Below are 11889 nucleotides of genomic sequence, written 5' to 3'. Positions count from 1 at the left end.
TTTTTTTTTTTTTTTTTTTTTTTTTTTGTTCATTTATATTTGCATTCCTTTTTTTTTTTTTATATTTTTTTTTAATTTTGGATTAATTTTGAAAGTTTTGATTTTATTTAATTTTTCTCTCAAATAAGGGACTCAAGAAATTTCCACTTTTTGCACAATAAGTATACGAATAAATAATACATATACACGTAATTGTACGAACAAAATTTCCCTTAAAACTTTTTTTTTAGCTTAACAAAGGTATGTAAACTCCTCAAATAACCATTTTTTTTCTTTTCCATACATAGGTGAAAAAAAAAAAAAAAATGCAAGGGTTATACGCCCGGCACCAAAAAACAAAGAAAAGAAAAGGAAAAAAATAGAATAAAAAAACTGTACCTACATAAATGCATATTGTTCGTAAATAAAGGTAACAAATTCAAATGTTACAAGTTCGATTTAATCATTACAAAATGGTTGATATGAGTTTTTGCAACAATAGTGAAATGAGCATTTTGTAATAATTTCAGTAACTTGCGCACAGCTCGGTCAAAATTACAAACAGATGACATTGTACACTTTATATAATATAAAACCTTTGACTTAATACAGACCTTCACGCCTCTCTGGCCGAACGAAGTAACGCACGAGGTGCGTTAAAAAAATGGATGAATTTGGTTGGCCATTCAAAGAAAGCGCACAAAAAATTCCTACATAATATATATAGTACTATACTTTGTGTACCTTATGACAAGAGCATACACATGCCGTGCCACGCGAACCAAATGGCCAATGGGAATAAACATAAGTGACGACAATGATGCCACGGAAATGGCCCTTCGTACTGATGTAAGTACACGTTTGTATGCCCACACGAACTGACTCATAATAACAAGCTTTTTAGCCGTCGCAGTAAAGCGTGCATATACAAAAAGGGATGCCATGCATCAAGTGCAAACGCAGCAACATGTGCTTCTCATTTCTGGCCCGTTGGCCTAAGCCCAACCCCCCGAGATTGCCTTAACCATATTCGCGAAAAATTAAAATTGCTTCTGTTGCACAGAAGAGTAATATTCTGTATGTAACATTATTATCCTTACACTGATGTAGCCGTCGTGCAAAATTCCCCCCTGTTCATTTGATAGGTATGTATAATAATTTTTGGCAAAAAAAGGAGGAACATTTTACCTCATTTTAAAAAATAAATAAATACGAAAAAATGCTCTTGTTTTTTTTACATGTTCCACCGGTATACAACTTTGTGTGGATTAAATAAGTGTTGCCAAAATTTGAAAAAAAAAAAAAAAAAAAAAACAATTTTGCTATATTAATGGTTCCCAAAAATTGTACCAAAAAAATATATAAATTAATTTTGTCAAAATATGCCCTTTTGTGGACTTACATTATGTGTATCATGGAAAAAAAAAAAAAACACGTAAATCACTCGCATACGTGTAAATCATTTCACTAATAACATAGTTTGTTAAGCAAAATGAAAAATGTACACCAAGGGGGATATGATCGGATATGGAAAGCACGTAATCAAATGTGTACCCACACCACAATGTTGTTACTATAAGGGTCTTGCGTCCTACAAGGGTGGATGCCAATTTGCCCGTTTTTACAATACATTGTGCTTCTACAGCGTTTTTTTTCCTTTCAAAATATATGATGTTTTACCGCCCTTCTGATCCTTCCTCACCGATGGTGAACAAAATTTAAAACAGGCCACTCGGTCTGCATTTTGCAAAAAAAAAAAAAAAAAATGCATACGCTTTTTACACCCCCGATAAACGCCACACGTGTACATTCGCCCCCTCCCTCCCCAATAGGTGGGCCACACATCAAAGCTTCTTCCCCCCAGGCCGACTGTCATCATTTAAATAGTTGTTGTAGTACTGCAAGTAGTACTTCTTATACTCCGTGTTCAAATTCCCGACATCCGTCTTAATATAATTCAGAGTGATCTTTTTATTCGTCGCAATGTCAATGATTTGGAAAAAATATTTGCGAGAAATGGGGTCATTCTTTAAGTCAAAACTGTGAAACACTTTGTTTAGGAGCAAACCAATTTGATTAATTGATAATCCGAAGTCAATCATACTGTTGTAGAAATTAAAATATTTAAAAAAAAAAAAATACTTTTTAATCAGCAATTCTTTGTTCTCGTATTTTAGTTTTTCCAATAAAACACTTTCTTGGATTATTTCCGAAATGATAATTAACAAACTGACTTCCCAAAACTTTATATTGTTCCACAGATTGTGGGCGTACACAAATTTGTGCAACAGGATTTTCTTCTTCCGTGGGTCTTTCCCACTACTCTCTACAAAATCGCGTTCGTCACTCTTCCTTTCTTCTCCATTAACTTGCTGTTCACAATTTGTATCCCTTTGATGATCCTTCTGTTCCGCATCCTCTGGGATTTCATCATTTGGGGGCTCTTCCCTAGACGCACTGGACGCGTTTGTTCTTGTTATTACTTGTTCCTGTCCGCTACCCTCTACATCAGATAGCGCAGGAGCGTCCCCATTGGAATGGTCATCCACATTGCCTACCTTCTCCACATGACCCTCCTTCTGCACTTTTTCCCTACTCTCGTATATATTCACGACACTCCTTCTTACACTGCTACTCGTCATACTCCTCTTCGAAACCACCCGCGCGTTAGGTGCCTTAGATGAACCCCCCTTTTCATTTTCATCGTCATCCATAATGAAAAAATCGTCCATCCCAACGTTGTTTTTTCCCTTTTCCTTCACATGACCAGCGTTCATTTGGATTGCCCCCAATGGAGACTCCACCCTACCGTCTGCCTTTCCCCTTTTAAACTTCTCAAAAAAATGGCACTCCTCTAACAACCGCTTAACATCCAACTGGTAATTTTCCACCACTTCAAAATAAAAATTTTCCGAAGCGACCAAAATGTAGATGGAAGACCAGTAATCAAAGTACAAATCGCAGTAGTCCAAAAAGGACAAAATAATTCTTGCAAATATAATCATGGCGTTCATATTTTTAAAAAAAGTTTTCCCCTTCTTAACATAATACATCAGACACTCACAAAAAATTAATCGATTATTGTACACGTTGAAATATGACGATATGTTGAATTCTTCTATTTTCATAAAATTTCCATGAAATAAATTCTTCAAATAAAATTGAAAAAAAATCTCTATTTTTTTAAATCGGTTTGTACAATCCACTTCGCTTCCTCCGCTGTCTGACTCCTGCTCCTTCTGCGTATATTCCCTTTCTAACATGTCTCTTACGTATATGTAACTCAGATCAGACGCGCACTGCGCACTGTTACGTTTCACACTATGTCCATCGCCCCCACCCTCGGGGTTGCTACTCCGATTGTCTACCTCTTCTGTGCGATTTATGCCATCTCCGTGGCGATTTTCCACCTGCACAAACTCCCTTTTAATAGAATCCTCTTCGGCAGCGCCATCTGCTAGATTAACAACTTCCCCATCTGGATGCTGGTCCACATTATGTTCATCCTCTATCAAGTCCTTCCCCGTTTGGGATGCCTCCCTTGGTGCAAGCGCATTCACCATGGAATTGGCCTCACCCTCATTAGGTTCCCTTTTGCCTGATTGTACAGGCATTTCCCCTTTTTCGTTTTGTTCCCCCGCACGAAGTGCTTCCTTACTGTGATTGAGTTCTTCACTCGGGTTGGGTACTTCATCATGGTTATCCGAGTCACCATTTCCACCCTGATCACTACGCCCCGTCTCATCCTCCCCCGCTTCGTTCTCCCCGGCTTCGTCCTCCCCCTCGCTGCTCACATCCTTCTTGTTAAAAAAAACAATTTCGTTAAAAATATTCGTATACACACTGTTGACCCCCTTTCTCTCCGTACCCCTCCTCCGATCGCTGTGCTCATTTTGAATCAAATTCTTATACGCATTAACGTTAAAGAACGACGATAATAAGTTGCCATACTTACTTTTCGCGCTACTCACATAGTTGTCGTTATCGGGGTGGTCACCTCGACTACCGTACAAAGATCCCACACCAACACGGTTAAATTCATTTCGGTGATCTATTAGCATTGGCCACGAGACAATATTATTATAAAGGAATAAATCCTCCTTTTGTCTCTTCCCAGCAGCGCCATCCCGCGAACAGTACATTTCGCAGTACTCCTCGATTTCCCGACCTGCGTCTACATCTTTAAACACATCAATGCAGCTATTCAGATCATACTGCACATTTCTAATATAGGAGGTAAAAAAAATTAAATATTTCATCACGTTGTCCTTGATACATGAAATTCTTTTGCAGTCCATCGATTCAAGGGAGTAGAGAATGCTTTTCATTTTTTTCTCTTTTTTCAATTCCACTTGGTTTACATTATTTATGATGTTCTTATATTCATACTCCCTCTTTTTGGCTAGTAAATATTTATGTATACAAACATTAGAGAGTTCAATCCGCTTCATCGGGTGGTAGTAAGTGCTATTGTGAAAGACGTGAATAGAATCCACTAAATTCTCGTATGCACTTACACAATTTTGCACATATCTTATCGTGTCCCTTTTAGTCTTCTCTACCATTTTATCACTTTCCATTCCATCTAATCTAATCTGGTCATACACATTTTTGTGATTAATCAGGGTAGTGTTAAGGGTACTATATATTATTTCACTTTCTACATAGTTAATAAAATCTGCTATCTGTTCACATCTCCTTTCGATATTATTTTTTAGACTCATTATTCCATTTTTAATTCCAGATGATTCATCACTAAAATCTTTAAATGAGTTACACAAATTTCTCAAATTTTGTTCATACTCCTTTTCGATGCAAATAAGTTCCTGAAATATTCTACTCAGGTGTTCGCAACATTTCCTCCCTTCCTCTACGCGCCTTAATGCCTTCTGCCAATCATTGATGCTGTTAATTGGGGATAAGTAAAAATAAGAGTGTATTATGGATGTGGTTATCTACATTTGTCATTGTGGGGGGAAGACACACTGCATAAATGGGTGTACTGCCCACACACATGGTATCCCACCTACACACATCATTCACGTGGAATATGTTCACGTAGTGCAATTCTCTCATGACATGGAAAACTTACAAGGTCTTTTCGAAATTCTTCAAATTGGTTTCCCCCGGGGCATTCTTACTTTCTTCCTCCGGGCGAGCCTCCTGATTCGCATTATCCGTCATCGTGGACATTAGGAACAGGAGAGGTCCTCAAGAAGCCGTTAAAAAAAAAAAAACAGCGATGCTACGATATGCTCAGGCGTGTACAAATTTATGCGAACATTTGGGGGAGAGCACGGGGACACAAACAACTATGCGCTAACACCTTCTCGTAATAATCCCCTAACACGTTTCTCACAAAAATGTTACAAAAAGAAGATCAGAAGGAGGTAACCATAACGTACAGATTTTCTGCCGAAGTGATTACTTCTTCTGTTTCTCCTCATTCAACACTACGTGAAATGTGATACCAATGCCCAAGCTCTTAGTAGCAAACGGTGGGTCGACGGTGTGTTAGGCGTAAAAACGTGCCCTAGGATGTCCAAGCAAAATGTGTAACATATGGCCCCTTTTTTCTTCTCAACTGTGTCCTCAATAACGTTGAAGCGGAGTATATCCCCCCGAAGCAGCAGTGTGAATTTTGTGGGAATGTACTTGCTTCGCGTAGGAAGTCTTATCAAACAGGTCTGAACAAATAGGGGATCCTCAAAATGGTCTAACGCAGCAACCACCTGGGGGGTTCACGAGCACATATCTGCGAGTAGGAAGGAGCAAAGCTCAGGTTCCTTACACTCTAATCAGAAAAAAAAAAAAAAAAAAAAAAAAAAAAAAAGAGGGCAAAAAAAAAAAAAAAAAAAAAAAAAAAAAAAAAAAAAACGAGAGGAAGCTCGTTCTAATCAAACCTTTAATTGGTTACCCAGAAAAAAAAAATGACATGTAAAAATATCCTCCACATTTTCACCCTGGAGGAGCGCTTTCCTCCCTCTGCATGAAAATGTGACGTAGCGTGTTTGCTACTCAACCTAGTGGTGGAACGTTTCCGCTCATACTTTATCTTAACCCTAGTGTGGAAATAGGAGCACATGGTATAAAAGGCAGGGCGCCTTTTCCTTGTGCTACTTCGTTGGTACCACTTTGTTCCGCTTGGCTAAATCTCTCTTCTGCCAAGTTGGGGGCGCTAATCTTAGCCTAGCGGAACAGAATAAAAAGGTGCTACGCGATGGAAAAACGAAACGGCCAGGATGTTGAAACCCTTTCCAAAGGACGCGAACCGTAAATGCGGGAACCGGAAATAATGTCATTGAGAGTGTACAGTAACAAATTTTTTTCGCGCAAGAAAAAAAGGGCCACATGTTGTTGGGAAGCCACGGTTTAGGGGAAGTGGAAATTTCCCACGGTCCCCGCTATAGCAACCACAGCAATTTGTTCGCTCACCCATAGGTCGGTGGGCCATATTAGGGTGAATTTCCCGCAAGGAGTTCCCCCATATAGGACTTCTTAAGTGGGCATTTCTAGGGCGCATTAAACTATAGGGCACTTCATAACGGCATCTTTGTCAAATATATACCTAACGTCGCGGTCATATTAAAACACCCATATTTTTACCGGTTGCCCCGTTTTTTCCGCTCTGTTTCAGTGTACAAAACTTACCGCAGAAAAAACATGCATTGATTTTTTGCTCATTCCCCAGGGGTTCCTCACCCATATGAAAATTAGTTTAGTTTTTCTTTTTCATTTTGCCCTTACCCATCTTTCGCCCCCATTTTGGTTTCTTCCCTTTTTTTTTTCTTCCCCTCCTAGAGGAACAATTCGAAAAATGGTAACAAGTAAGAGAAGAATTTGATACTCCCCTAGAAAAATGATTGTTATAATGTTCCTATATTTTTGCGCGTATTATTCTCCATTACATTGATTTTTTTTTTTTTTTTTTTTTTTTAAAGAATGCTATATACGTCCAAGATTTTCACGTAATGGTAAAACTCCCCACACCATGTGAATGAATATATTTTTGATACCTTGCAAGGAACCCCTGTGAAAAAGAGGATTGACTTGGTCACTTTGAGGAAATTACCATCCTGTGCATGAGCATGTGCTGGTACCCTTTCCTGGAGTACATATAGCGTATCCGCGTATGTCATTTACGGTGTAGGTTTTTACCAGGTACTCACCGCATAGTGTAGGCTACCCTATATAAAAGTCGCCAACATACAAGAGAATTCACATTCAATCCATCACAAAAAAAAGGAGTCCCCATCTGGATAAGACGAACCGGAAGAAGCCCCCTTCCAACAAAGGCCAGTTGCAGAAGCGCTAACACAAAATTTGCAAAGTGTTTGTTTGTTAAAAAAAAAAATCCCCTCCCCCTGAGGAACAGAATGAAAAGCCCATTTGGTGCATCAGCCCAGGTATCCATCCTGGTGCTTCTCGTGCTATTCCTATACAAGACATGCAACGCAGTGTCCCTCCTAGAATCCATAAAGCACGACTTACAAATCGTGAATAATCACAACTTTAACACAGTAGTTAACAAATTTAGAAGCGAAAAAGTTTTCTCCGTTTTGTTCTTTAAAAAAACAAACAAGAATATAAAAGACGTAATAAAAAGCTACAATGATGTTGCATCCAAGTTCAAAGGCATCTTCACCCTATGTATAGCTGACTGTGATGAAAATGCCAACCTGTGTGAAAATGAATTATCCCTCTACGTCCCAGATTATAAAAGCACAAATAATCACCACGTGCTCATGTATCCAATAAACCCAATGCCCAAATTTTTATTCAATGAAGAAATGAATGAAGCTAATTTAAAAAAATACACATACCTTATTCCATCGAAAATTGACGTCATTAAAGACGAAAAGGATTTTAATGTCTTCCTTTCCAAGCATGAAAATATGCCCAAGGTCCTCGTCTTCAGCAACAAGAAGAAACCCAATTATGTACTCAATGCTCTGAGCAACAGCTTCAACAAAAAATTAATGTTCTGTTACATTAACAACGAATTGAATGACCTGGTGCAAAAGTACAATATAAAAACCTTCCCCACTATACTAATTTTGAAAAAGGGAAAATTGGTAGATACATATAAAGGGAAGCCAAATTTTATTAGTATGTTTGATTGGCTAAATGTGCACTCGGAAACATTTGTCCTTGGTGGAGGCTTCGATATATCTCCAGATAAAACAGTTGACAAACCTTGGAAGTTCGAACTGGTGCCCAAGTTCACCAAAATGTCACATGGAGATATTTGCTTTAAGAAAGCGGACAAAGGACTCTGTCTCATTTATTTGAAAGAGGGAGATAAATTAGAAAAAACAGAAATCGACATGCTCCTCTCGCTCAAGGAAAAGTTTAAGCCTCACATTGATGGAAGGTAAGTCGAGGGAAGCCTACACACATATGCATGCGTAACGTGTTAGCGCAACTATGATTCGGTTGGCCCATTGCGTTCCTTGCCTGCATTACCACACATCTAACTCTTGCACCACTTTCACCCCCCGCAGAGGAATCAACTTCAGATACATGTGGATGGACATCGCCACGGAGACCAACTTCCGCACCCTATTCGAAGTCAAGAATTATCCCTCTGCCGTCGTCTTCAACCCATACAAGCGAATTCGTTACGCACAACTGAACGAAGATTTGGTTGCTACGAAAGAAAATGTTGAAAAACTTTTGGAAAAAATATCTGGAGGAGATGCTAAATTTACCATGCTTAAGGGACAAACTTTGCCTGAGTTTGTTCAGGACGATTCGGACCCCAAGGCAAACGAAAAAGATGAGTTATAAAAAGGAACATGCGGTTTAGGCTGTGTACCAAAAAAAAAAAAAAGGTCCTCATCCCCAACAGAGTATTGCTATCCTTTTATACCTATACGTGCACACCTATATACGTAGTTGTGACGGCCACAAAAACTTTGCTTTTCTTTTCCTTAACCATCTTACCTCTTGGAAGAGGAAAAGATGTTGGAGACCTACAGGGGGAAAGAAAATTCCCTCCACATTTGCCTGATGCATTGCTTTCCTTTTTCTAAAACTTTGCAACCGCGTTTGCGACACCACGTCTTGACAACCTCTAATCCATTTCTCCACCTTTTTTTTTTTTTTTTTTTTTTTTTTTTTTTTTTTTTTACAACCCCTTAATAACATTTTTGCGTTTTTTAAAAAAAAAAAAAAAAATTTAAGAAAACATATTTGTGTTGTGCGCGAAAAAAAGAGCATGGGAAAAATATGAAGGGAAAAGCGGCCAAAATGGACAGACACAAAGAAGAAGGGGTCATGCGTTCGTAGGCATTTATTTAAAAAGAGGGGGAGTGCGACAGGGATGTGCGCACACTTCCAAGGTGGAGAGTGAAAAACCCATCAGATGAGATGAGAATTAGCGAAAATACAACAGAAAACGGGGGGGGGGGGCAAGCACAGGGAGCTGGAAAAAAGCTAGCCCCTATGCGCACGTCATTTCACACCACTGCACATAATGTGTACGCCGAAGAGCGAAATGAATCGCAACTGCAATTAAAATGGACTCCAACACTGTGCCGCTTTCCTACCGCTACTCCGCGACGTGCCCACAAATGTCCCAACACTTCACCGTCTGGTCCCACGACGTAGACAAGATCAAGTCGCCTACCCACACCATCGAGGAAACGCGGCCCTTATGATTCAACATGGAAAGAGTGGAGTGCCTTATTTTAATTTTCTTCGCATGACTGCTGGCTAAATCGCTTTCATTAAAAAGTAGGAAGGGGATGTCGAATTGGTGGGGTTTCAATCCCAATTGGCTGTCCTCTCCTCCCTTGGTAGAGTCATCATTGGATACGCTTATGCTAATTTTGTTTTTCCCCTTGAGGTTCCTACAGCTGATGCTATTCTTAGAGGTGGGTACACAATGCTGCGATGTTAGTGGTAGTTTTAACCTGCTAGATGTCCTCGCGCCTTTGACTTGTTCCTGAATGGACCCCTCCTTTGCGTTCCCTAAATAAATCTTACTCTTAACATTATGCGAGATGTCCTTCCCACTATTGACACTTCCTTTTTTAATAATGTTGAATAACTCGTTCCTGGACATGACTTGTACCCTTTTATCATGGATGCTCTGCACATTTGGAGTCAAAGTCCTTTTCCTATAGGTGTCGAGCATACTAACCCGTTCTACCTTCCCCCCTACTTTGTCGTAATTTCTATTGCTATTTTCTTTTCTAAACAAATCAGGTGATTTTCTATAATTGCACTCAGATACGATAGAACTGGATCGGTTGCTACTTTTGACCGTTTTTTTATTCAACTGTAGAAAATTCTTTCCTCCATTTCTGCTCCTTTCTGTAGCCGTTTTGGCGGTTAGGTCTCCAGGAAGGGGAGGCACAAAGGCACAACTTGCACTCTCCCCAGAAGTAGAAACTGGACAAGCTACAAAGGTACTTGACCTATTCACCCCATCTACATTCTTCTCACTCTGCCAAAGTTTTATACTACCATTATCTGATGAAGAGCAAAAGAGGTTATCATATTTTGTGGAGAAGGATAAAAAGCGAATAGGTGAAGTATGCCCAACATATATTTCCACTGGCTTGTTCTCATCAAGAAAACGTAAGTCAAATTTTTTTATTAAACAATCTGATGCTCCTGAGTACAAGGAATTCCCATCTGAGAAAATTGTATTGATAGAATATTTCGAGTGTAAGTCCCCATTTTTATGAATAGGCAAGGCTTGTCTGAAATCAAAAAATAACATGTTCCCCTTGTAGGAACTAAAAATGTGTATTTTATGTTCCTCATTACAAGTGCAATAATTTAAACAATCACCCATCTCTTCATATCTGTATACATTTTTTTTTTTATTAAAATCTATTAGACATATGGATCCTTCTTTACTTCCATATGTCATTTTATTTTCATCAAAATAATTCATGCAAAAAATAGAATTACATTGGCTAGCTAATATTTCTTTAACCTTCTTTTCTCCCATGTCGATTACGCATATATTGTCATTTTTGTTTGTCATTCCGACACACAGGTACCCTTTCGTCTCATGGTAGCTGGAACATAGTATAGGGTTAGCCAGCTTAATGTTCTTCACGTTTGTTACATTTTTTACATCCACTACATTCGCTGCTCTTTTTTTGTCACCATCTATGGACCACACGGAGACCAGACAGTCGTGCGAAATGGTTACAAACTCCTTTTCGCCCACGAGATGGATCCCCTCAATCGAGTTGTCGTGTCCTTTGAAGCTCCATAGGGGTTTTATATTGCTCACCATTCTGTTCCCATCGAAGAGCTGCTCATTGTTTTTTATTTCAAACATGTAATCATCACTCGACAGGCAGTTTCGGAAATCCATTTTGTCTTACTTCATCAGGATGGTCTTACAACCTGGACCAATTGTATGCCCAAATCAAATGAGAGTTAGATCAAGAAAAAGCAGGTCTGGGCGCTTACCCTGCGGAAGGGAGTCGACCAAAACGGCACGGGGATGTGTACAGGGTCAGTGCGCGTAGAATCCCTCAAAAAGGGGACATACCAATACACACATATGTTAACATGACCGATAGTGTAAAAGGGGGGAAGTAGTACAGTGAACAAGTTAAACCATATGGATCTCATTCAGACCATCCGTATGCACACGTGCATCCTTCTGACACACTTTGGTGGAATAAATAAGCTCCTGGAGATAACTTCTTAACATATATTTTTTCTCCACCTCTTTACAAGTTCGCGCAGTGTACAATCTACATTCCCACACCCGTCAACAACGAAGCGATGTGGACAAATTTGAAAAACTGTGCTGTCCGTTGGTGGGTATCCCCGTGCACGTTTACGCATTGGTGAAGAGAAAAAAAAAAAAAAAAAAAAACAAGGTGAATAAATGAGGGCACTTTATACACTCTGCTAGCTGTCTTAAGGGGCATC

General features: G+C 39.2%; 3 protein-coding genes across 3 annotated transcripts; 1 reads left to right on the top strand and 2 right to left on the bottom strand.

The window, feature by feature from the left end:
• Positions 1-1823: 1823 nt before the first annotated feature.
• On the bottom strand, positions 1824-5163 carry AK88_03533 (uncharacterized protein; the record flags this gene model as incomplete). The annotated part of the gene is made up of 2 exons (XM_012481146.1): positions 1824-4884; positions 5072-5163. The coding sequence occupies 2 exons, from the start codon at positions 5161-5163 to the stop codon at positions 1824-1826; spliced, it is 3153 nt and encodes a 1050-aa protein (XP_012336569.1).
• A 2192-nt stretch (positions 5164-7355) lies between these two features.
• AK88_03532 (uncharacterized protein) lies at positions 7356-8769 on the top strand (the record flags this gene model as incomplete). Its single annotated transcript, XM_012481145.1, has 2 exons — positions 7356-8353; positions 8484-8769. 2 exons carry the CDS (start codon positions 7356-7358, stop codon positions 8767-8769), a joined length of 1284 nt encoding a protein of 427 aa, XP_012336568.1.
• Positions 8770-9532: 763 nt separating this feature from the next.
• Positions 9533-11320, bottom strand: AK88_03531 (uncharacterized protein; the record flags this gene model as incomplete). Its single annotated transcript, XM_012481144.1, has 1 exon — positions 9533-11320. One exon carries the CDS (start codon positions 11318-11320, stop codon positions 9533-9535), a length of 1788 nt encoding a protein of 595 aa, XP_012336567.1.
• Between the last annotated feature and the right edge of the window lie 569 nt (positions 11321-11889).

This window comes from Plasmodium fragile (assembly GCF_000956335.1).
Source record: "Plasmodium fragile strain nilgiri unplaced genomic scaffold supercont1.41, whole genome shotgun sequence".
NCBI lineage: Eukaryota > Apicomplexa > Aconoidasida > Haemosporida > Plasmodiidae > Plasmodium > Plasmodium fragile.
Note: the sequence above shows the minus strand (reverse complement) of the source record. Positions and strands in the feature narration are given on the sequence as shown.